General features: G+C 32.9%; 1 protein-coding gene across 1 annotated transcript in view; it reads left to right on the top strand.

Moving 5' to 3' along the window:
* Window positions 1-207: 207 nt before the first annotated feature.
* Window positions 208-23,970, top strand: part of LOC131849681 (E3 ubiquitin-protein ligase RNF123-like) — a 36,200-nt gene continuing 12,437 nt past the window's right edge. The window contains exons 1-26 of the mRNA XM_059199794.1: window positions 208-316; window positions 1,022-1,168; window positions 1,702-1,813; window positions 2,459-2,525; window positions 2,937-3,079; window positions 4,941-5,134; window positions 5,838-5,932; window positions 6,347-6,389; window positions 6,970-7,126; window positions 7,660-7,800; window positions 8,048-8,230; window positions 9,007-9,159; window positions 9,569-9,678; window positions 10,061-10,179; window positions 11,760-11,813; window positions 11,903-12,012; window positions 14,067-14,186; window positions 14,715-14,821; window positions 16,650-16,757; window positions 17,195-17,283; window positions 18,346-18,451; window positions 19,624-19,771; window positions 20,380-20,479; window positions 21,035-21,129; window positions 22,262-22,411; window positions 23,642-23,739. Coding sequence (XP_059055777.1) covers window positions 1,038-1,168; window positions 1,702-1,813; window positions 2,459-2,525; window positions 2,937-3,079; window positions 4,941-5,134; window positions 5,838-5,932; window positions 6,347-6,389; window positions 6,970-7,126; window positions 7,660-7,800; window positions 8,048-8,230; window positions 9,007-9,159; window positions 9,569-9,678; window positions 10,061-10,179; window positions 11,760-11,813; window positions 11,903-12,012; window positions 14,067-14,186; window positions 14,715-14,821; window positions 16,650-16,757; window positions 17,195-17,283; window positions 18,346-18,451; window positions 19,624-19,771; window positions 20,380-20,479; window positions 21,035-21,129; window positions 22,262-22,411; window positions 23,642-23,739 — 2,933 coding nt within the window. The 5' untranslated portion in view covers window positions 208-316; window positions 1,022-1,037. The remainder of the gene's footprint in view (window positions 317-1,021; window positions 1,169-1,701; window positions 1,814-2,458; window positions 2,526-2,936; window positions 3,080-4,940; window positions 5,135-5,837; window positions 5,933-6,346; window positions 6,390-6,969; window positions 7,127-7,659; window positions 7,801-8,047; window positions 8,231-9,006; window positions 9,160-9,568; window positions 9,679-10,060; window positions 10,180-11,759; window positions 11,814-11,902; window positions 12,013-14,066; window positions 14,187-14,714; window positions 14,822-16,649; window positions 16,758-17,194; window positions 17,284-18,345; window positions 18,452-19,623; window positions 19,772-20,379; window positions 20,480-21,034; window positions 21,130-22,261; window positions 22,412-23,641; window positions 23,740-23,970) is intronic.

The raw sequence follows: 23,970 nt of genomic DNA, 5'->3' as shown, positions 1-23,970 counted from the left end.
ACATGAATTTTGAAATTACGATTTTCATTATTACAATGATTTTACCAACTCGTGGGCCTCCATTTGCAATAAAAAAAAAACTAACCAGCTTATGTCACATTTTTACGTAAGTATTATTTGCTCCGCATGTCAGACCTATTTAATCAATTTAAAATATGTTTTTGTCTCTCACTACATTGTCAAATTGAAATACTAAGTTAACTAAAATATTTTTCCTATCACTACTTTTTATGCCTATTATTATGCGATTTTTGGTATATGTTTGTGGTATTTTTATAATTTAATCGTTTTTTTCATTGCTTTATTAAAAAAAGAGGTAATAATTTGAGAGCTTATAATGATTTATTTACTTATTTATAAAGTTCATCTAGGTTTATTTCGTTTGTTTATCTAGGTTTATTTCCGTTATCTGTCTCTTTATGCTGATTCCTAGTCTAGTCTATCGGAAGTCCATTTCATTAATTTATGGATTTATACTATTTTATTTTATTCCGCTACCATTAGTATATATGTGATCACAAATATTAAGTGCAGAAACCTGACCACAGCTACAGGAATCGTTACGACTTTCTTTATAGGTAATAAAAATCTGACCGTTTATTCAATCTTTACCCATATTACGACACATGTTTCAACTCTAAACGAGGTATATCCAGACAATGAATAGAGTTTGGATATAGCTTGGAATCCTAGTTTTGGCTGTTTGGCGTCCAAACTGCGACTCAGTTTCAGTTATGCTTAACGCTTCTTGCCATACTGAATATGTGTGGTCACACATATACTAATGGTGGCGGAAATAAACAAAATAATATATAGAGTAGTGAATATTAATTGAGTAATGAATCTGAATAGCTAATTTATCTAATTTTAATAGTACAAGCAAAATATTTCATCCTCGGATAGAGAAAGTGTTGCTAATAGTGGCGGAATTAAGCAAAATTATATAAATTCATTAAGTAATGAATATGAACAGCTAATTTTAATAAAGGAAAATGTTACAACCAGAATATTTCGTCCACAGATAGAGAGTGTCTGTAATGATGAATGTTCTTCGATCCATGTTCGGGGTATGCAGTAGCTCGGCTGAGAAGGGGGAGGTACACGATACAATCCGGAAGGTGTTCGGTAATGATATGATCATGAAGGACAATACAGATAAATATACACAGTAAGATCTGGATATTTCTTATTCTATTCATTAGTAGTAGTTCCGCATTCAACCATTAATATGAACAGATAATAAATGCTTACTAAAATAGATGATTGATTTTACAATAAGAGGATTCTAATTTGAGTGTAAGTATTTTTTTTTATATGGTTTATGGAATTGGACTTTCGCAAAACACTAAATTCGATAAAGATAATTTTTGTTTGTCACGCAACGAAGTCGCTAATTGGCATTACATTTAGTTTGCATATATACTGGCCATACCACACGTACATACTTTTTGTGTTTTTTTTTGTACAAAAAATACATACACACTTATCTTTCGTATAAAAAGCAGAAAAGTCGCGTGATATAATTTAATTCTATATCATATTTCATGAATATATTCTTTCAAATTTTTTATTAGAAATAATATTAGTATGGATAATGGTCGATTAACTTCATCAAAAAACAACATACCTATTTCTTATTTTTATTGTCAGCATGTTTATATATCTATATATGTACACATATACGCTTTTATTTCATTACAGGAGAAATAAATATATCAGTCACGTGAGAGATAATCTGCCCAAGATGTTGGACACAAAAATAGCAAGTCATAAGTCTAAATCAGCCAAGAAACATGCTCCTATTGTTACTGAGGTAAGTGGCTTACATTATTAATCAAAACATTTCGGCTTTATTACTGTATGTCATAATATACATTATCTAATAATAGTTTTGTCAAAAATCGTCAGTTAATATTATAAGCTGCATTTCTGTTAAAGGATAAGTAAAGGCAGTGAAATTCGGAATATTGTTTTCTTAAAAAAATCCATTTTATCACATTAATTGCTGTCTCTACGCGACGTATGCTTTCCCGCGCGATCACTAGCACGTGCAATTTACCACGGGAAAGCCAGCGCTTTAATAATAATTTAACTGCAAAAGTTTGTGAGTATGGATGTTTTTTACTCTTTCACGCAAAAACTACTAAACGTATTTTGATGCTACAACCGCGCGCAATCGTGGGTGTTTGCATTTTATGTGATTACTTTTTCACGTGATAACTAATATGTTTTAAGTCAAAACACTATCTTTTAAAAATTAAATTTTTATACATTAGCTTTTATTTTCCGAAGACACGTTTAAGATTTATAAATCATCAAAACCTTTATAATTATGTCTTTGCTCTATAGTCAGATCATTTTGAAATATTTAAAAATAGCACTCACTAATGCACGAATAATTTAAAAACTCTGTCGCTGTCTTTGTCTATTTCTTTTTAGACCCATTGTGTTGTTTCAGACGCCTGAATCTGATGATAGACCAGGACGTGTGGGACCGAGAATTGTGGTCTTTGACGCTTCAACTGGTAACTATGTCCATAGGACCCTTTTATAATTTACTGTTTAGCAGTCAGTATATAGCAATACTAGCAGTTGCTCGCTACTTCGTCGTACAAGCTTTTATCTCTTTTTTACCTCGCTTCCAGATTATTCTTTAAGATAAATAAATAGCATATATCAGACCTTGTAAGAAAAATTATATAATATAAATTATTTTCATATCAAATTTCAATAAAATATATATGGTACAGGTGTTTACCCGTGAAAAGTTAACAAACAGTAAGACATACTTTCGCATTTATAATATTACTATGGATTAAATATAAATATTTGTATAGTACGTAGAATCGAATCCACGACCATCAGAAGTAAGGTGTGCGACTCATGAACCGCTAGACTGACAAAGGCGTCAAAAAAGCCGTTAATCTACACTTCAGGTACAGGCCGTCTCGTGTTGGTTGGTGATGAACGAGTTAGTGTACAAGGTCTCTCAAGTTTCGCCACAATCAGAGCCACAGCTTGTGTTTTTGCCGGCAAATGGATGTATGAGGTGCAACTCGGCACAAAAGGAATTATGCAGGCAAGTAACATATGTAAAATCAAATATTTTAGCCACTTACTAACATTAAAATGTATTAATATATTTTTCCTTACCGTCTAGTTCAGTCTATAGATTTCATTACGAAGAACTGGCAGGAGACTTGACTGTATTTCTATTTTTAAAAAATATTTAACATTGTTTTCTCTTTTATGGGTCTATATCGAACATCTATATGTAAATCCCATGCATGCAAAAACATTTCTGTACACGTTTGTCATTTAAGTAATTCTTTAGAGAGTAATAGACTTTATAAGTAATCATTTAACAGAAGTTTTAAATTTGTATCCTAATATCAACGGGGGGAAGTAGATCGTTAGTAGTAATATTATGTTATCTGTGGTAATGTGGATCAATAATCCCATTACTAGCAATGTATCATAGCAAGTTGACATCCACGCGGTTTCCCCTAGAAACCATTATTAATTAACCATGTTAAATTTCTGGTAAATTGCCACAATGGGCTAACCGACCTGATCTGACTCATCTTATTATTCCCCTGAATAATAAGATGAGTCAGATCAGGTACTGATGCCCCGCGTACATCGTTAGCGCAAGCGAGTACTCCATTCCATTACCATCTCTTAAAAAACCAGGAATCAACTACGATGGTTTTCCTATAGAGAATGCGTGGAGGTTAACCTACTATATATGGTACATTTCTAGCAACGAAGCAACTAACCTGTCTCGTAGTGGACACAATGGAATTTGTCAATAACAAACTCTGATGCACAGTTTAACAATATATTTATTTTCGCCTTTTGGTTTTTATAAAGAATTGAGAATAGCAACTAGCCGTGAAACAATTAATAAAAAATACATAATAATATCGAGTAACTCGAAGGTATACAGATAATAAATATTATAACGCCTGTTCAACGCAATTAGCAAAAACTACGGCTACAATGTTGGTTTTAACATAACCCATTACTGAAAATCATCTCCCCTCCCAAGAGAATTATTAGTAATCTAAGTGGACGCTAACATTAATAACTTCCAAAATGTCTTTGATAAATAATACAATTCCTTCGTGTATTATCAATTATTCCATGAATTGATAAAGGTAGGCTTTGTCTTACCTACACAATTATGAATGATCGTTATTGACCAAAATATTTACATATTTAAAACAATGATTGAATAGCTTAATTGGATTATATTTAGAATTATTTGGAAAAGTTAAAAGCAAATAATAACCGTTCAACTACAAATCGTTGTCAGTTCTTATCATTTTGAATCGTTAAATATTCAAGTAAACCAATAAATAATAACATCTCATGATAATTCGTAGAGCGCCATCTAGTCTTATGTGTCATAGTCATGACAGAAACATCTAGAATTTGCTGTTGACACATTTTGTAAGCCTTTTACGAAATATATACATGATTAGCTTTTGCCCGCGGCTTCGCTCGCGTAGTAGTAAGTATTATTATTATATTAGGGTACTTTTTTTTTCCAAATTAAAAAAAAAATAATAATAATAATGTCGCAATGTAAAGCTTTATTTTTGTTTAGCGTGTGTAAAAAATTAGGGCCTACAAAATCTAAGAAGATTCATACAAACTTTCATCCCCTATTTTATCCCCTTAGCGGTGGAATTTAACAAAATTCTTGATCCCCTATCAAGAATTTTGATAAATTCCATGCCTACGTCATAATAGCTTTATATATGCAAACATCTACCTGACTGGCAAATTTCAGCCCGATTCGTCCAGTGGTTTGGGCTGTTCGTTGATAGATCACTATGTCAGTCAGTCACCTTTGAGTTATATATATTTAGATTTATTTTATGATTTAATACATATATTTACTCTGCGGAATAAACCCCTAAATCTAATACCAGATCGGATGGTGTACAGCTTCTTGCGTATTCTCAATGGATACCGGAGTGGGCGATACAGCGCATTCTTATGCTTACGATGGTGGAAGAATCAGGAGGTGGAATGTGGCCACTTCTCCTTACGGACAGGCATGGTTGCCGGGTGACGTCATCGGTTCCTGTATCGATTTGGATAAAGGAACCATGGAGTTTTACAGGTAATAGAGTAAAATACGAGAATAAAACACCCTGGACAATTCTCACAGAGTCATCTAGTCACAAGCTAAGCAGGATTTGTGTTATGGGTACTAGATAACCAATAGAATATTTAAATACATACCTTTTTTAACAATAAATATTGTATACAAATACATACAATTTTTAATATCGTATATACTAATAATATTATCTCATTGCATAGCAATGCATCGTGTCAGATTAACTTTCACGTTATTAGTATATAATTATTCCATGAAAAAAGGAGAGAACCTACACAATACTACACGCAAAATATTTATACAATGATTGAATAGCTTAATTGGATTATATTTAGCATTATTTGTGAGGTTGTCAGTTCTTAAAGAAATATTCAAGAAACAAAAATAATAACTCTCATAAAAGTCTTATGTGTCATAGTCATGACAGAAACATCTAGAATTTGCTGTTGACACATTTTGTAAGCCTTTTACGAAATATATACATGCATGAATTGTCTATGGAAAGTAAAAAAATTAGGATAATAATCTAAAAAAAAATTTTATCCGCTGGACCACCGAAACCATCAAAATGAGAAGTATTTTATGACCGTGGCACTATTTTTGTCTATAGATTACTATTTTGCATCAGTTTATTTTAAGTTTTTTTTTACACATTTACAAATACTTTACAATTTCTCCAAAAAGTCTGTTTTATATGTTTCAGAAATGGTATATCGTTGGGTGTCGCGTTCGATAAAGTAACACATGGTGCTGGTCTCGCTTATTTTCCGTCTGTATCACTAAATACATACCTTTTTTGTAAATGCATTCACTAGAGCGGGGAGGGGATGGTTAGTAGTGTGGACTAATAATAATCTCATTGCTAGCAATGCATCGTGTCAGATTAACTTTCACTTTATTAGTATATAAGGGAAAAGGAAAGAACCTACACTACTACACGCAACTAATACTTTTCGCGGAGCAAGTGAGGAAAAGAAGAAACAAAACTCATAAAAGGGCATGAATTGTCTATGGAAAGTAATAGGATAATATTAAAAAAAAACCGCTGGACCACCGAAACCATCAAAATGAGAAGTATTTTATGACCGTGGCACTATTTTTGTCTATAGATTACTATTTTGCATCAGTTTATTTTAAGTTTTTTTTTACACTTTCGTGTTTAATAAAAAGTAATGTTTCAGAAATGGTATATTATTAAACATGGTGCGTAAGTTATTTTCCGTGTTTGTCTCTCTATGATACACGTACCCTTTGTGTAAGTGAATAACGTTTAGTTATTTTAAACTTTCGTGTTTAATAAATAAAGATATTTATTAAACAACAAACTTATCTCTCGATAGTGCGGTAAATAATTACCATAAAAATTCGTCCCTTAATATTATAAATAATGAGTAACTGTTATCAGTCATTAATTTATTTAACTAGCTAGATCCCACGGTTTCAGCATGAAATTTATAGCATGTGTGTCATTCTGATGTACAAGCTATATTACTGTAAAGTTTCATTAAAATCCATTCAGTAGTTTTTGCGCGAAGGAGTGACAAACATCCATTCATATATCCACACTTACAAATATCCACGCGATTTATAAATCATCACTTACTTATCCCAAAACTTGATGGTAGATCCACTATCGTAGTAACAACAAGAAGTAAAACAAGCATACGGCCCATCTGGTAGTAGACGGTTACCGTTCCTTGACACCTGAAACACTAGGGCAACGCGCATGTGACACACGTGCGCGTTGCCTACCTTAAGAATCCTAAAAAAATTTGTCGATGAAGTTATTCAATAAATAATTAAAATACTCTATGAATAATAATATAATTTATAAGATTTCCAGTGGACGGTTATGCACCACTGCAGGCGCCACCTAACAGAGAATGTTCTAGAGCCTCGCTGCTATTCAAATATCTGGACGGGCTATTAGACGAACTGAATCTGAATCGTCTTTCTGAACTAAAACCACCACTAACTCCTAAAAGTAGTAAGGTAATTATTATAATTCAATATATATTTGTATAAATAGAAATAGAAATAATCTTTATTCAAATAAACTTAATATAAGTACTTATGAATAGTTTTTTTTTTATTCGAAACGCATAATCACAAGAAAAGTGAGCAAGATACTTGTGTATTGTTCTTATGTTCTTTTAAGTACCGAATAGGAAAGTATATGAACGTAAATCACTTATTTTAGTAAGTATTTAAAGTATGTAATATTATGTTATCTGTGATTTAAAGTAACATTATAAATAATAATCGAATGCTTAATCGTATAAGTTCAACTTTCATATCGTTTTTGTAAAAAAACTTTAACTTTGTTACTTCTGTTGGAGGGCAAAATATGGCAGAGAAATTATGGGGTATCTTTAGACCACTATTAGAAGGGCCTTCAGATACTTTATCATAGAAATAAGTAGAATATGTAAATAAAGAAGAATACTGCTATAAAGTTCATCATTTCTTTTTTATCACTGCTTACATGTTGTTACAGTATATGTTATTTTCTTTATAATGTTTAGTCCAAGTCAGAATCTTCAAGAGCCCCTGAAGAGGAGGTGGCACTCCGCATCCATAGTTCTGAGTCAGCGTACACTCCCCGACCATCCCCTCATACTATTATCAATGCCCAAAGTGCAGAGATGAAGAAAATGTCCAAAAAAGTATGTAAAATTAAAAAAATGCTTAAAACAGTCTATACCTACTTTGATTATACTAACGGCCACGACGGTCTAACGGTTTAGCACAGCATCTTATTTCGATTCCCCGAAGCAAACATTTGAACCCTCAGTATAATTGTTTCTATTGATATGGATGTTTTCTATATAAGTATGTATTAAAAAACTGCAATTCAGTATTTCTATTATGTGTATATATTGTGAATAGTATTTAGAATTGTTATGTCTCCAGGCATTCCTCATGTCCCTCGCACGTATTGTTGTTGTGGAGTTGGGAGGTTGTCTTCGTTTGTCTTACGTGGTGGTGAATGAACTCCTGCCTCGGCTGAGAGGAGCTCTCGGCTTGAGGAGCAGGGGCATACACGTTGACCAACATGCCAGTGAATTCTACACGAAAATCCGCGATGAAAACTTTGTTAGTATTTTTCATAAAAATAATCCTGGATAATTCTCCCCATGTCATACAGTCCGAAGCAAAGCAGAGCTTATGTTGTGGGTACTATACAATTGATATAAATACTTAGATACGTTTTTTCCTTATAATTGCCTATATAATATACATAGAAAACACACAGATAGACACAAACAGTCATGCTTATGAATACAATTGTTTGCGAGGAATCAAACCCGCAATCATTGGAAGTAAAGCGGTATGCCAAACAGCAAAATCATCGAGGTTTTCAAAATTGAAAGAATAAAGTAATAGAAGAATCGAGATGTAATTTTCTTTTGAATAATTTTTCATTAAAATCCTTTGCGTATTGTACTCGTAAAAGATCTAAACTACATTTATACTAAATGTTATTTATGTAAAGATAAATCTGATAAGTTTGTTTGTTTGAACGCGCTAATCACAGGAAGTATCAGTAAGAATTGAAAAATGTTTTACTGTTCAATAGCCAATTTATCGAGGTAGGTTATAAGCTATAAATAAATCACGTCACGACCAATAAAACAGGAGCAGCAATGAAAAATGTTGCAAAAGCGGGAGAAATGTGACGCAAACGAAATTGCGCGGATCAGCCAGTCAACAATATATTTTTGCAGAGTTATTTTTTAGCAAATTACTTTCACAATACTTTTAAACTCGAAAGAAGAAAAAAGCATATTATTTAGTAGTCATTTTAATTGAAGTTCATATTAATTCTAGCTTAATAATAGTATCATAATAGAAGATTATTTTTATTTTAGAAAAATCTTTCGGCTTTATTTTTGGCTCAGCCGCAACCGCGTTTGTGCACTTTACTGGATCTTCTCTGGATATTCCTGGATGAAGCAGCACTTTGTGATATCTTGGAGCATTGTGTCGTTAGAGAATGTTTGCTGTTTGATTTGGTATCTCCGGTAATAACAATATTGCGATATTATAAGCTATACATGTTTTTTTTATGTATCTGTAATGGTATTAAATCAAATCAAGATACTTTATTATGTAGATCTATTACAAACTGTTATGATATGTCAAATCTACTGTCAGTTCAGAGTGCTTTTGAGCTAAGAAAAACTGACAATAAACTCAGCTCTTATTCTTTTATAATTAATTTCAATCAGAAAGAATTTAGAGACTACCAGCATATGCTATTGTATTCTTGTCAAACGGAAATAATTTAATAAGTAACCGTAAACCCAACAGATAAATCCCCACGTTCACGAGTACGAGGAAATATTTTTCTATTCCGTCATACTTGTGTCTTGTGTCCAGTTAAATAGAAAATATGTTAACGAATGCCTTTTAAGAAGAATTTCTTTCCAGGACATGTTCTTTATGCAGCAAACGGAGGGTGTATACGTTTTATGCGGGCTGATGCAACATCGTGGTACTAGGCACCATCTTGTCAAATACGTGTTCTTCAATAAAATCACGTGAGTAGTATTTTTTTTTAAATATTTATATTTAAAAGACATTCGACACTCGTTTAATGGTAAATGGTAAGTTCGCCTATAGTACCCAATAGCACCGCGAACATTATATGCCGTTCTTTCCCTCATATAATACCATTCTAAAGGAATAAAGTATCATAAGTCTGTTATATTAGATAATCGTTGTTTTCATATAGTCAAGAACTGAAGTTGGGCTCAGTGGGTATGGTACTGCCCATAATGGTTCGTATTGACCCTCTTTGTGCGTCTCTTCTTTTGTACCACGATGAAACCATCATCGTCGCGGTTACCAATGGTAACACACGTAGGGTCATTAGTCAGTATTAACTTAACATTACTCAAAATTAACAATGATGTTTTACAGGTTCGATAACTTCCTAAACGTGAAGTGCCCTGATGATGCAGTATTACGCACAGTAATTAGGAAGCCCTGGTGGCAAAGACCCACTTCTGTACAAGGCGAGACAGATCCAAGAATAGCAGGTTTTATCTTTTTATTATTAACTACCTGTACTCGCGACTTCGTCCGCGTGGAATTTAACTTTATTTTTCTAAAATAAAAGTAGCCTAAGTAACTCCTTATTACATCAGCTACCTGCCAAAAAAAGTCCCGTCAAAATCGGTCCAGCGATTTCAGAGATTAGCCGAAATAAACAGACAGACAGACAAACAAAAATTGTAAAAAATGAAATTTTGGTGCATGTACCGTATTTATAGTATTATGCATGTAGTAAAAAACGGTTATTTCAATATTACAAACAGACACTCCAAATTTATTTATATGTATAAATGTTATAGATTTTAATTCTATTAACAAATCTATTACAGAATAAAGTTTCGGCATTCAAAATCTTAAATGCATCTTTTAAGATATTATGAATATTATCGAATGAGTTATCATTATAAAATATAAGAGCCAATTGTTGACTCTTTTTCTTTTGGTCATAATAGTGTATGTAAATAATAAAAAATAATAAATAATTTCCATTTCATAAGAGAATGCAGGATATTTCTATGTAGAACTGAACTAGTTTTTTCTGTATAATTGGTATGGCAAACAAGCTGATTGTAAGCGCCCACCTGGTGATAAACGTAACCGTCCCCTATATATATGAAGAGTACATTGCATGGCCATCACGTAATCATATTATATGTATTGCCATACCAAAAGAGTTCGATATCATATATATACTAGCTGTCCCGGCAAACGTTGTTTTGCCTTAAAATAAAAAAAAACAAATTTAGGGGTGGACTACCCCTAACATTTAGGGGGATGAAAAATAGATGTTGGCCGATTCTCAGACCTACTCAATACGCTCACAAAATTTCATGAGAATCGGTCACGCCGTTTCGGAGGAGTATGGGAACGAAAACTGTGACACGAGAATTTTATATTACGATTATTTTATATTAGAAGATTACCTTGTAATTTTAGTTTTTGAAGAATTTTCCCCAAACGCAGCTTCCCCGTTGCTTTCCCGTCTTAGCTCTGAACTCCGTATTGTCCCATCTACAAAGCGATGTGTCATAAATAGTGCTAAAGTCTATATCTGTCTGTTTGATATATTTTCACAATTAAATTTGATGCCATTATAATTTGTATTACAATACTTCAATTTCTATAATAGTATAAAATTCCGGACGTGTATTATTGTTTTACGTTTTATCTCAGAAACGGCAGACAAAAGTCTGGACTAATAGTTAAACAATTATTTTAACATGTAATATTATCGTAACATAATAATAATCTCAGGACAATTCACACAGACCCAAGTTAAGCTAGCTGAAGCTTGTGTTATGGGTACTAGATAACTGATACAAATACATAGATATATTTTTTTCGTAAATGCATACATATTATACTTAGAAAACACCCAGACCGATACAAATAATCATATTTATGAATACAAATGTTTGAGCCGTGCGAGAAATCGAACCCGCGACCATCTAGGTCTGGTGTGCTAGACCGCCAGATCACTGAGGTCGTCAGACATAAATTGATAATATTATAGAATAGAAATCTTAAGCACTATCTTTACGTCTGCATCCAATTTTTTGTACAGAAATGGCTGAAAAGGGCACAATAAAGCGTTCATCATTTGCACCAACGGGAACAGGTATAAAAAAGCTAGCTTTGACACGAACTTGACTTTGCAGATAAAGTCAGTTAATTTAAAAAAAAAAACATTTATTTTTCTTCCTATAGACAAAATATCAAAGCTGCTACCAGCTCAAAGTAATTCAGATCTAGAAAACCAGTACCGAGAAGATTGCGACAAAATAACAAAGTTTATAGCGCCCTTGGAACAAATTCAGGTAATACTTTTGTAAACATTTAGTTTGTTTGTAGATATTTTTATAGCCCCTATAGATGTATTACCTACCTAAGTTGACTTAATACAAAGTCGCCTCCATGGGTACCTCTGTCTCACCTATTTCAGCCGCCAAGCAGCTTGCTATGTATGCTGTGTTTCGGTTGAAAGGTGAGTGGAGAGATACCAGTGAAATTATAGGGTAAAAGGTCTGAGATGTAATGCGGAATGACAACGCATGAGTTTCATAATAACATGATCTTAGTGGTATTGATGCCATCTGTCATCAGGTGGACCGTCAGATTTGTATTCACTCCTGTCACATAAAAAAATTTTATAGACGTCAAAATAGCCACCAAGACCTCTCGCCCATATTAATATTTTACTAATATGTTTGTATATATATATGTATATATAAACGCAAATTTTTTTATGGATGATGATGAGATGGATGGATATTTGTTACTCTTTCACGCAAAAACGAAATGAATTTTGATGAATCTTTAGAGTAATATAGCTTATACATCAAAATAACACATACACACATATATAAGTTATAAATTTCAAGCAGGAAAAACCACAGGCACATCTATATTACAAATTCAAAAGTGTGTCTGTCCATTTGTTGTCTTTTTACGACTAAACGGCTGAACTGATCTTAATAAAATTTAATATAGAGATAGGTGATGTAGATAGACTATCTATTTTTTCAGAAAATGTATCTGTTAAATAGGGTTTGTGTAGATGATGTCATGGGTAATAGCTAGTAAATAAATAAATACATTAGGATAAACATTTTCGCCTTAAAAAAATAATTTTACTTTCATAAAGTAAGTAAAAAGTTTTAGGTCTTTTCTAAAGCTTCCAACATCGTAAAACGGTCTTAGGCTTTATAGCAGCCTTATAAATATATATTTTTTTTATATCGCAACAAGAACCTTTTTGCTGTGATTTTTTTATGAAGTGCTGAAACGTCCTGTTTACATAATTGATTCGAGCATCTTTTAATATTAAAATTTGTAAATGAAATATAAAATAATCAAATGTGATTATTTTATTAAAAAGTAGGTCATTTGTATTAATGTATGTACGTATTCATATGTATTTTGCTATTATAATTATTTATTTTATACAGAACTAGCGTCCCTTCTCCATTACACACGGATGCATTACAAATCTTTGAATTTCTCGACTTGCTTATACTATAACTTACATCTATTATACATATAAACCTTGCTCTTGAATCACTGTATCTATTACTGAAAATTGTTTTGCCGCCGTTGTTTATTAACTTGTATCTTTTAAATTGCTAAACCGCAATAAAATTATCTGCACTTACAAAAGCAAATTAAAAAAATAGTTACCTCCATTCATGATTGTTATTATAAACGCGAAATTGTCCGTTACTTTCTTTTCACGACCATACCGAACGGATTTTAATGAAATTTAAGATAAAGATCGATTGTAACACGAGATGTACATACACATGCATAGGCTAGGCCATGTACATCCATAGGATACTAGGAGTGGCTGAAATAGGGGATGAAAGTTTGCGCATACGAAGTTGCTGGTTACAGTTATCGGAGATATATTTTGCCGCAAATTCAGGGAGGTCCCATTTTAGTTTATTCTAGTGAATATCTATAGGTTTAGAGCAATCGCCTGCATTAAGTTAGTTAAGTATACACTGGCAGGACGTTGGTAGAAGATGATACGAACATATTGAAGTCAGCTCAATTAACTCTTCAAGGAAAATGATATGCCTTCTGAATTTAATAATAGTAGCAACCCAGGACAATTTACACAACTCTATTCAGTCCCAAGCTAAGCAAAGATTGTGTTATGGGTAGGACTAAACTACTTACAGAAATACTTATATATAATTTCACTTGTATGTGTTTCACAAATGCATAGTTGTATATTATATACGTAGAAAACATCTATATCAATGCAAACAATCATATTCATGACTAGAAATCATAGAATCATTTGTATAATAATACTTGCAGCCATCGGAAGTAAAGCTATGTGGTAAACCATATTGATGTATATTTTCAGTTGGAGTTTGTGCTAATGCTACTAAATAATTCAGATGGCACGAATATGGTACCGTCCACTCGTAAGATATTCTTAGAGAAGTTCCGTAGATACATAATGGATAACTGCATACTGGACATGGTAATTTATCATTTTGCACCCACTCGATCAAAATAGCTAACAGAATCACAGGCGGCACAGTCATCTGTGTTTGTAACACTGTCTCACCTATTTCTACCAGTCGTAAATCTTATTTTTTAACTGATAATTTTAATTCTAAGGCTAATGTTAAAGCTAATGTTAATGCTGATGTTAATGCTGATGTTAAAGCTAATTTTAATGTTAATGCTTTTGTTAATGCTAATTTTAATATTAATGATTTTGTTAACGCTTATGTTAATGTTAATGCTCCAACTTAAAGGTTGAAAAGTGAAGTGAGGTACAGAGGTGTAACATCTTAGTCCTTCAGAATTATAATATATGAGGTGCTGCTACCTTGAGCGTCATATGATGATGTGGTGTTCGTGGTGCTCTTCACGTATATAGGTGTCGGTTGTCACTAGGTGGACCTTCAGTTTGCCTTACCAATTACGTAAAAAAGATCAATATCTCACTGAGATTAAAAAGTAAATGCTTGCAAAATAAAAAAAGCAGGAACACATTTTGCAGAGGCTGTTCAACATCTCCCGCAATTCTCCAGCTATCTCGTGGTGCTGTCACGCTCGTCTCCTCACCGCCGTACTCAAGTTGTGGAGCGAAAATCCAGTTGGAAACCCGTATGTACTATAATTCATATTTTTGCCTTATTTTTACCAGTTCGTTTTTAAAAAGAACGCTTGGCATTTTATGACCTATATCTTTAGGATAGTTATATGTTTTACAAAAAAAAGAATGAACAGTAATTAAAGAGGAATAGTAATAACTCGGCCGACTTTTGCGACGCGATTCGGTGTGCCGAGGGAAGAGTGGCCAACGTTAAATGAGACTTGAGCTTACCTGAATAATCGTTGATTTGAAAAAGTGATGAATATTTCAGATGTTGTGAAATTTTGTTATGAATGCTCCTTCTAAAGTTTATAACGAGGTAGACTGGGGAAAGGGGATTTTTAGTAATGTGGACAAATTGCTAGCAATGTACGATGTGAGGTTGACCTCCACGCGGTTCTACCCAGAAACCACCGTGATAAACTCCTGCTGAATTTGTCAGAATAGGCTAACTGACCTGGCCTCATGCTCATCTTATCATCATCTATTCCGCCAGCGTAACCCGTTAGCGCAAACGGGGGAACCATTTCGTCAATTTAAGAAAACTGAGACAGACTTCTTAAAAAGTCGTCTGCTTGAGTATCTCAGTCTCATCTTACCTATTTCACCCACTAAGCAAATTCCTTTGTAAGATGTGTTACGGTTGAAGTGTATAGCATATATATCATAGCTCATACCATAGCCCTCTGGATCAACAATGTATGCATGCTATTACAGGCGTCACATGACAATGCGGCATTCTTACTGCTATTTATGTATATAGGCAACGGTTCCCACTTACCATCAGGTGGGCAGCTTGTTTGGCATCTCAATTACATAAAAAGAAACGAAAATTTGATGTATCTTCAACCAACTTTAACCAGAAGGAAGTTTTCCATTCAATACGATTTCAAAAATACTTGCACTATAATTAAATTTCGACCGTATTTTAATTGTAGTCCAAGTATTGTTCACTATAACATCTATCAATCTACATTTACAGCGATGAATTTTAATTTAAATATTTGTTCTTCTAAAAAGTTATTTATCGTGTACGTGTTTATATTAATTTGTATATTCGATGCTATCAAAGGAGGTTCACGGAATTCGATGAATTTGCTATCAAAGCATTCCTTGTATATTGTCAGTGTGATACATAACATATAATGTAATGTTAAATTTGCAAACAATTTAACCAAACTAATATTGCAAAGAGAGAGCAGATTTTTTTTTAAAGAAAATTAACTCCGAATTTGCTGCATCGATTTCAGAAATTCTTTCACTGTTTGAAAGGTCTATATTATTCCAGAGTGATTTATTTATTTATTCAAGTAATACAATACAAAATTACATGTTAAAACGATTATATTTCTATGTACACTACTTATATACCTATATAAAGACAGGTACATTCTTATTTTATTTATTGTAGAAGGCAAGGCACCCGTCAGCATCTTGGACCTTACCCAAAAAATAAGTTGCACGTACAATGGGACAATTATTAGTGTTGCTTGTGTGCGATATAGACTATATACCGTACTCTTATGTTAATATATGTATGTATAGAAAAGTAAATAAGTTGTGAGCAACCAAGTGCTAAGCGGGCTCTTGTTCCTTTTTATTAGACAACATAGTTTAGTTTAAGCTGTATGTCTGTTAGCCATACAGCCCATATGATGGAAAAAGGTTACCATATGCAATGGACGCCTGTAATCACCAGGAGTTATCACGTACGCGTTACCAACCCATAAGAAACCTTAATGTACTCTTCTTAAAGAATACCATATAGTCAGTAAATTCAGTATTCATTCATTACAGTATAACTGATTTTAGAATTTTTATGTTCCAATTATTTTATAGAAATTTACCACCACATCTGCCTGCTAAGACTTTCATAGATGGAGAATTGGACTTCTATAATGTGGACCGTTTGGGCGGAGTCTTACCATTTCTCGTAAGGACTCTGAGGTATGTTCAATCGTTCTATTGATTGTCAAACAGTATGCTCATAACTAGAATCTTGAACTATCATCATCCATTCGAATCTACCCGACATCTAAAATTTTTGTACTTTAATTTATATTTCTGACTTTGTTATGTGATGGTTTTCAAAATATTCTAACGCTGTTGGCCGCAGCTGGCCTTTACAACTTCGCCGGATGATCGGGGGCGAGTGCAGATGGCACTCCAAAATCGCGAAAAGACTTATGGCCTGACGGATATGACTTCAGTCTGAGGGCAGCGCTAGGGGTTCGAACCTCAGGCTGTCGTAATATCGATTTGAATTGGACGGGGGATCGATTGGAGGGGAATATATGATGGAAACAAAAAGTAATAATACCTCAAATTGTCCCATTTGAGCTAATTGTCATGGAGGTTATAATATTAATATTGTTCTATTACAGACAGGACCTGGTAAATGTTCTTGGAGAAGACAATCCTTTCATACAAAGCTTTGAGCCCAGCTATAATAGGGCGGGAGGTATTGACACAGGTATTGTATCTTTTAGCATAATTATTTCTTTGAAGGCATCATGTACTATTGATTTTTGTACACGTCTTAGACTCTAAAGGTCGTAAATTCAAACGTGAGCAAAATAAATATAAAAATTTATTGCATATGAATTTTGACGATTATAAAGGCACAGGAAGGCCGATAGAGATGGATGGACTGTGTGAAAGATGATATGGTAAGAAAGGAAGTAAATAACGACATGACAAACAGGGATGAATGGAAGAGAAAAACATATTACGCCGAGCCCAATTAAATGGGATAAGGAAGAAACAGATAATGACTCTCTGGTGATGAGCATGATTAAACACGCATAATAACCCAAGAAACAGAGGTATGGTCGCTCCCTGTGACGCGACGTTAGAATAAAATATAACAAGCGTTAGTCAAATGCTTTGTTGGCCAGAATGTCGACTGTTGGTATACCCTCTGATTATCCAATCTGAAAGCTATTTATTGTTACTTTATACCTTAATGTACATATATGCTGATGCTCTTACTCATCAAAAGTACTAACTATATATTTAAACTGAAAATCACAACGACGACACCGCTATATTAACATCAATTTCCAATAATATCAAGTTTCTCGTCCAATTATTCTTGTCCCAAAATTTATAATTTATTTAAGGACGTAATTATATGTGTAATTTTCCGACTACTAACATAATAACAAAGTAGGAAAGGCAATATTACACGGCCTTGATAGGAATATGCGTTCTTGGTATTAATTTAATCGATATCCTTCATAGGATGATTCTTGTATATTTGAAAAGGTATTTATATTTAATGTGACAACATTTATAAGAGTAAATTATAATAGGTAGATTGTTACAATAATTATATCTTGATTAATTTAATTGCACATATTAACTAGCTAAATCTCGTGGCTCTGCTTTAGTGGAATATTGAATTATGTGCCAAATTAAAAAAGAATAAAGTTAAGGTACAATCATTACAAGAAGACCGTTTTTTCGATTTCATTTAACTGCATAGGAATACTCGTATATTTAACGAAAAGTCATTCTAAATATTTCTTTCTAGGTGTAAGCGATATGACTGCTGGTTCTCCAGGTTTGGCCACACTTCCACAGGTTATATCTTCAATGGCCAGGTTCATGCATCAGCCTATGCCACCAATGACGAATAGGTAAGTATAAACAAACAAACTAAGTACATATACGCATGATAATTATGATATATAATATTAATTTATTCCATCTCAAGGTTTTGGTAGCGTAGATTACACTATTATTATAGTATTAGATATATTTATAGAAAGTAATATTCCATACCAAGGAAGTAAATATTGTTGTTAACAATTCTGGTACACAAGTATGTATCTGCATATTTTAATTATAAAGTGCCACAGTTTTATTGATTTTTCCATTGTTTTTCTTATGTTGGTATACTTTTAGATTTAATTCTATGTGTATGAATAATAATGTTTACAGTTAAAAATTATTTACACACACATTTTTAGTTGGTTTCTTGAACTACAAAAATTTTAAAGAACAGAGATCCACGCCATAGCATACCATATGTCATTATAACGGTTAGAGGGATTTTTTTTATAACAACAGTGCTAGAAAAGTTCAAAATAAAACTCTATACAAACCACGTGGGCAATATTTTACTTATTAAGAAAAAAAACGTACTCTTCATTGGGATAGTAATGTGTCATTATTGTTAAGTACATCCTGCCATCTAATTTATAGATAGTTTAATTAATTAATAAATGTTTTAAATTTGATGCGGTCATTATTTATAAGTATAATTGGTAAAATTCCCGATATTTCGCCAGTGTTTACCCGTGATCATGGCGGTTGAAACACTGCCGAAATATCGGGAACACAATAAAAATAAAACTTGGTAAGATCCCGTGATTTTTACTAATTGTACGTATAACTATCCGTTCCCGGGACTTCGTCCGCATGAAATTTAACTTTATTTTTCTAAAATAAAAGTAGCCTAAGTTACTCCTTATTAGCTAGCGTCCCGTCGTAGCTAAGGTCTCGTTAAAAGTCAGTCCAGCCACTTCAGATATTAGCGGATTAAACAGACAGACAAAAATTGTAAAAAAAAATGTTTGTTGTATGTACCGTATTTATATTCATATGCTGGTACGGTTATTTCAATATTTATTATAAGCTTAGTAATTAATTTGCAGTACTAAAGTTTTCTCAAAGATATTCGTATGTTTTTTTTATTATATATGTTCTTGAAATTGTGCTTGAATTTCTAAGGGTCCGTAGACTAAAAAATGTTTAGAAACGCTGCCCTAGTTAGTATACGAGTGTAATAAGCTTATTTTGTTATTAGAACAACGGGTGAGACGTCTTTAACTTTGAAAGGGACACGGTCCATGATGCCCGGCGCTGGTGCTATAGATGTCAGATCGGCGCATTTAAGATTGGTTGATGGTCTATTGGCCTTATATCATGGAGCTGCCATTAAACATGCTGAAAAAGTAAGATTATTAATTAATACTGATATTAATAATCCAGACCAATTCATATAGCATCTAGACCTAAACTAATCAGAACTTGTGGTATTGGTACGAAACAACTGATAGAAATACTTTATTTGCCAGTTTGTATTCATACAGAATCTTACAAATGTAATGCTGAACAACATTTATTTAAATAATAATTATTTATATATTTAAAATAGCAACATGCGAGTTAATTATTCATTCTTCGTATAGTCAGCCTGCTTTAAAAATGAGTGGTAGAATCGAAAAAAAATGTGACTAATCAAAAAAGTATATAATTTTTTTTTTAATAAATATTATTTCTATTTCTTCATCTATATAGTCAACAGTTACCATTCACATAAGGTAGATGGCCAGCAATGAAAAACAAGGTCTTTAGAGAAAAAAAATATCATACTATCTAATTCCCGCAACTTTATCTATTTCTTTTAGATAAAGGATAAAAATTGTACTTATCCGTATTACAATCTATAGTCCAGTCAAAATGTTATTAAACTCAGTTCAGTCGTTTAGTTTTCAAGAGGTAACAAAATAACAGATGCTTAAACTTTAGTATTTATAATATTAGTATTGATTTGTTTCAGCTTTGTGAATTAAGAGACAACCAGTTGGACATGGCAGATTGTCTTCACGACATTGAGCAAAGAATCTGTAACGTTACCACAGATGCACAAGTAGATTTAGGTTAGAGAATATAATCTACATTTTATATTCGGTTCTATATACATATATATTATTACTAGCTGTTCCCGCGACTTCATCTGCGTGGAATTTAACATTATTTTTCTAAAATAAAAGTAGCCTCAGTTACTCTTTATTACATCAGCTACCTGCTAGAAAGAATCCCGTTAAAATCAGTCCAACCATTTCAGAGATTAGCCGGAACAAACACACAGACAGACAGACAACAATTATAAAAGTTGTAATTTTGGTGTATGTACCATATTTATATTCATATGCATGTTGTAACTTATAAATATCTTAATTATATTATAAACGCAATAGTTTGTAAGTATGGATGTTTGTTACTCTTTTACGCAAAAACTACTAAACGGATTTTGATGAAACTTTACAGTAATATAGCTATATTTTTTATTGAAATTTATATACTGAAATTTCACGCGGGTGATGCCGCTAGTAAAGCTAGTACATAATAATGTAATGTATATTATTATGTTTCTATATATATTATGTACGTAATAAGAAGATAGACTGAGAGTAGGTGTATTGTTCGTTTAGGTTCAAATGAAGAATTGACGGAACAAGAAAAACTAAGAAAACAGTTAATGGAGAAAATAGTGAAAGAATTGGAAAGATCAAAAGCCGTATATGAGGTACGGTAACCTTTTTTCTGTAGGTACACTTTTCTGTTAGTGGAAAATTTGTTACGTATTTTTTACGCATATGATTGGAAATAAATACGTACATTCAATATAGTATACTTAATGTTACGGAAGGACTGTATTAAGGCTGGTTAAAAATGAGACACGTCCCTAGGTGAGGTAAAATAAGTGTAATCAGCTCGCTCGCAAAAATATAAAGACAATATGGCATAAGAAAACAAACGGTATATAAAAACAGAACGTCAAAATATAAAATTCAAATATATATATAAAAAACATAAAAATAATCAAAAAGTTGCCATCGGCAACACTTAATATTAATATATAATAATATTAATAAGTAATAATATCGTCGTCGCTTTATGGTTAACTAGAATCACGAATTATACCTAGAAAACCATCTGGCAGCCTCTATATTTTGTGCTAAGTGGATCGACGACTGCATATTTCCCTTGACAGCATCCCGAACGTAATCTGTCCACCGCTGGGCAGCGGGTAGCTGGGTACCTTCTGGCGTCCACTTACTTTCGGCCGCACACATTATAGAAATAAAAGGAATAAAATCTAATTGATTTGAAAGAAAGAAGAAAAAGAAAATACATTTATTTGATTCACAACAAATTTTTAATCGCAATTTTAATTATTATGGTACCAAATAGTTCTCCGCTCAGTATATGCCGTGACGGGGTGCCACGACGCTAATATCCGGCGGATACCTTCATACATATAAATATATATAATAACTAGCTGTCCCGGCAAACGTTGTTTTGCCTTAAAATAAAAAAAAAATTAGGGGTGGACTACCCCTAACATTTAGGGGGATTAAAAATAGATGTTTGCCGATTCTCATACCTACTCAATACGCTCACAAAATTTCATGAGAATCGGTCAAGCCGTTTCGGAGGAGTATGGGAACGAAAACTGTGACACGAGAATTTTATATATAAGATATACAGAAATAATTTCACTTCGAACTACTTTTTCCGCTGGTATGAATTATAAAATCCGTGTTTACTTAATACTTTCAGATGGAATCTAATAACAGTCCAGGTTTGATATAAGTCTCCAAATATTTACTCAGCTGGATATATGCAATGCAAATATTTACTGGTTTTGTTGACAGGAAAAGTTAGAGGCGGGATCTCTACAGATGGCCTGGGTGATCGGCGCCATATGGACGAAACAAAGACAGGCGGAGTTGGCTAAACATTTCTCAGGGGCTTTACATTCTTTGAGACTGTCGTCAGACATCAATTATGCAGCGCATACACAAGTAAGACAGATTAATATAACAGACGTCACAACTTAGCATTTCATATGATCTAAGTATAAATTGGATGCGAGCAGCGCAGGACCGATCGTCGTGGAGATCTTTGGGGGAGGCCTATGTCCAGCAGTGGACGTCTTCCGGGCTGCGATAATGATGATGATGATGATGATGATGAAGTATAAAAGTAAGTCACTTCCGCTGGCTGTTCGCTTATATCTTTTAAACTACAACGGATTTTAATGCAGTTTAAGTTTGTGACGTATAGAGTGATTCAAGAGGAAGGTTTATATGTTTAGTACATGTACACTCGTGCGAAGCCCAGGCACTATAAATAGTCGTTTTCGCGAGTGCTTTATTCGGCCACTGTGGTCAAGCGATTTTGCCTTACTACTGGTCGTGGGTTAGGTTCCTCGCACAAAACAAACATTTGTATTCAAGAGTATGATTGTTTATATTGGTCTAGATGTTTTCTATATATCGTCGAATAAATATAAAAACGTCATTTTTCAAAATTAGAAGCTAGAATTGCCTCCTTTTATATAAGTCAATTAAACTAACCACGCCGTCTTAATCATTATTTAAACACTTTTAAAATGATATATAATAATTCTGTGTAAAATTAGAAAAATATTATTAAAAAAATAATTTAAATAGATTAAAAAAAATCTTTAAATGCTTGGCTTGTAAAAAAAATGTACATTTTAAATACTGCCATTTTTCTATTTCACCGACAATATATTATGTGTGTATTTACAACAATGTACATAAGTATTTCTATCAATTATCTACTCTACTTAGTTTGGAGTTGGATGTCGCTGTTAGACAATGTGCGCTTCCTGTAGCTTACCATGTTTTAAGCAAATAATTAAATAAAAATATATTGTCAATTCAAATTCAAATCAATACTCTGTGTTATATGTTATGGATATAGCTTATCCATTATATCTAACACATTACTATAAAGTTTCATAAAAATCAGTTTAGTAGTTTTTGCGTAAAAGTTTCGCGTTTATAAAAAGATACAGATGTTTGCTTTATATCTCTTGAAATTTGTGCGGGTCTTATATTCCACTTACAATAGTTTCCTGCCACGAAGATGTATATTTATTTACTCTGCTAATAGCATCAACAACCAAAATTATTGATAGAGTTATTCATTTTCATCATATATATTACGATATCTTTAATTTATAGATGGGTGAAATTTACAACACAAATTTATATATATATCAGGTAGCGAGTAAAGAAATTCTACCGGGGAAAAGCTCTATCCTGGATGGCACCAGTTACGCATCCCTTCAACTTGAATATACTTCTAGCTCAGATCAAAGGTACGTACTTATATTGCCATACATTTTACATTTTTTACCTGACAATAGAGGGAGAGTAATGTCAATAATGCTACTTACTCCTTGTAAACTCCAGGGTGTCAATGAAGGATGACGAGATGAGCATGAAGTCATATTATCTAGCCCATCGTAGCGAATTTATCAAGAATCAATCACAATAGTTTCCAGGGGGACCGCGTGGAGGTCGACATTATACGATTCCCCTAACACGAA

The sequence above is a fragment of the Achroia grisella genome, unplaced genomic scaffold (genome assembly GCF_030625045.1).
Source record: "Achroia grisella isolate CSIRO2021 unplaced genomic scaffold, CSIRO_AGI_Agris_v1 utg660, whole genome shotgun sequence".
Taxonomy (NCBI): Eukaryota; Metazoa; Arthropoda; class Insecta; order Lepidoptera; family Pyralidae; genus Achroia; species Achroia grisella.
This window is presented reverse-complemented; position numbering and strand designations above follow the sequence as displayed.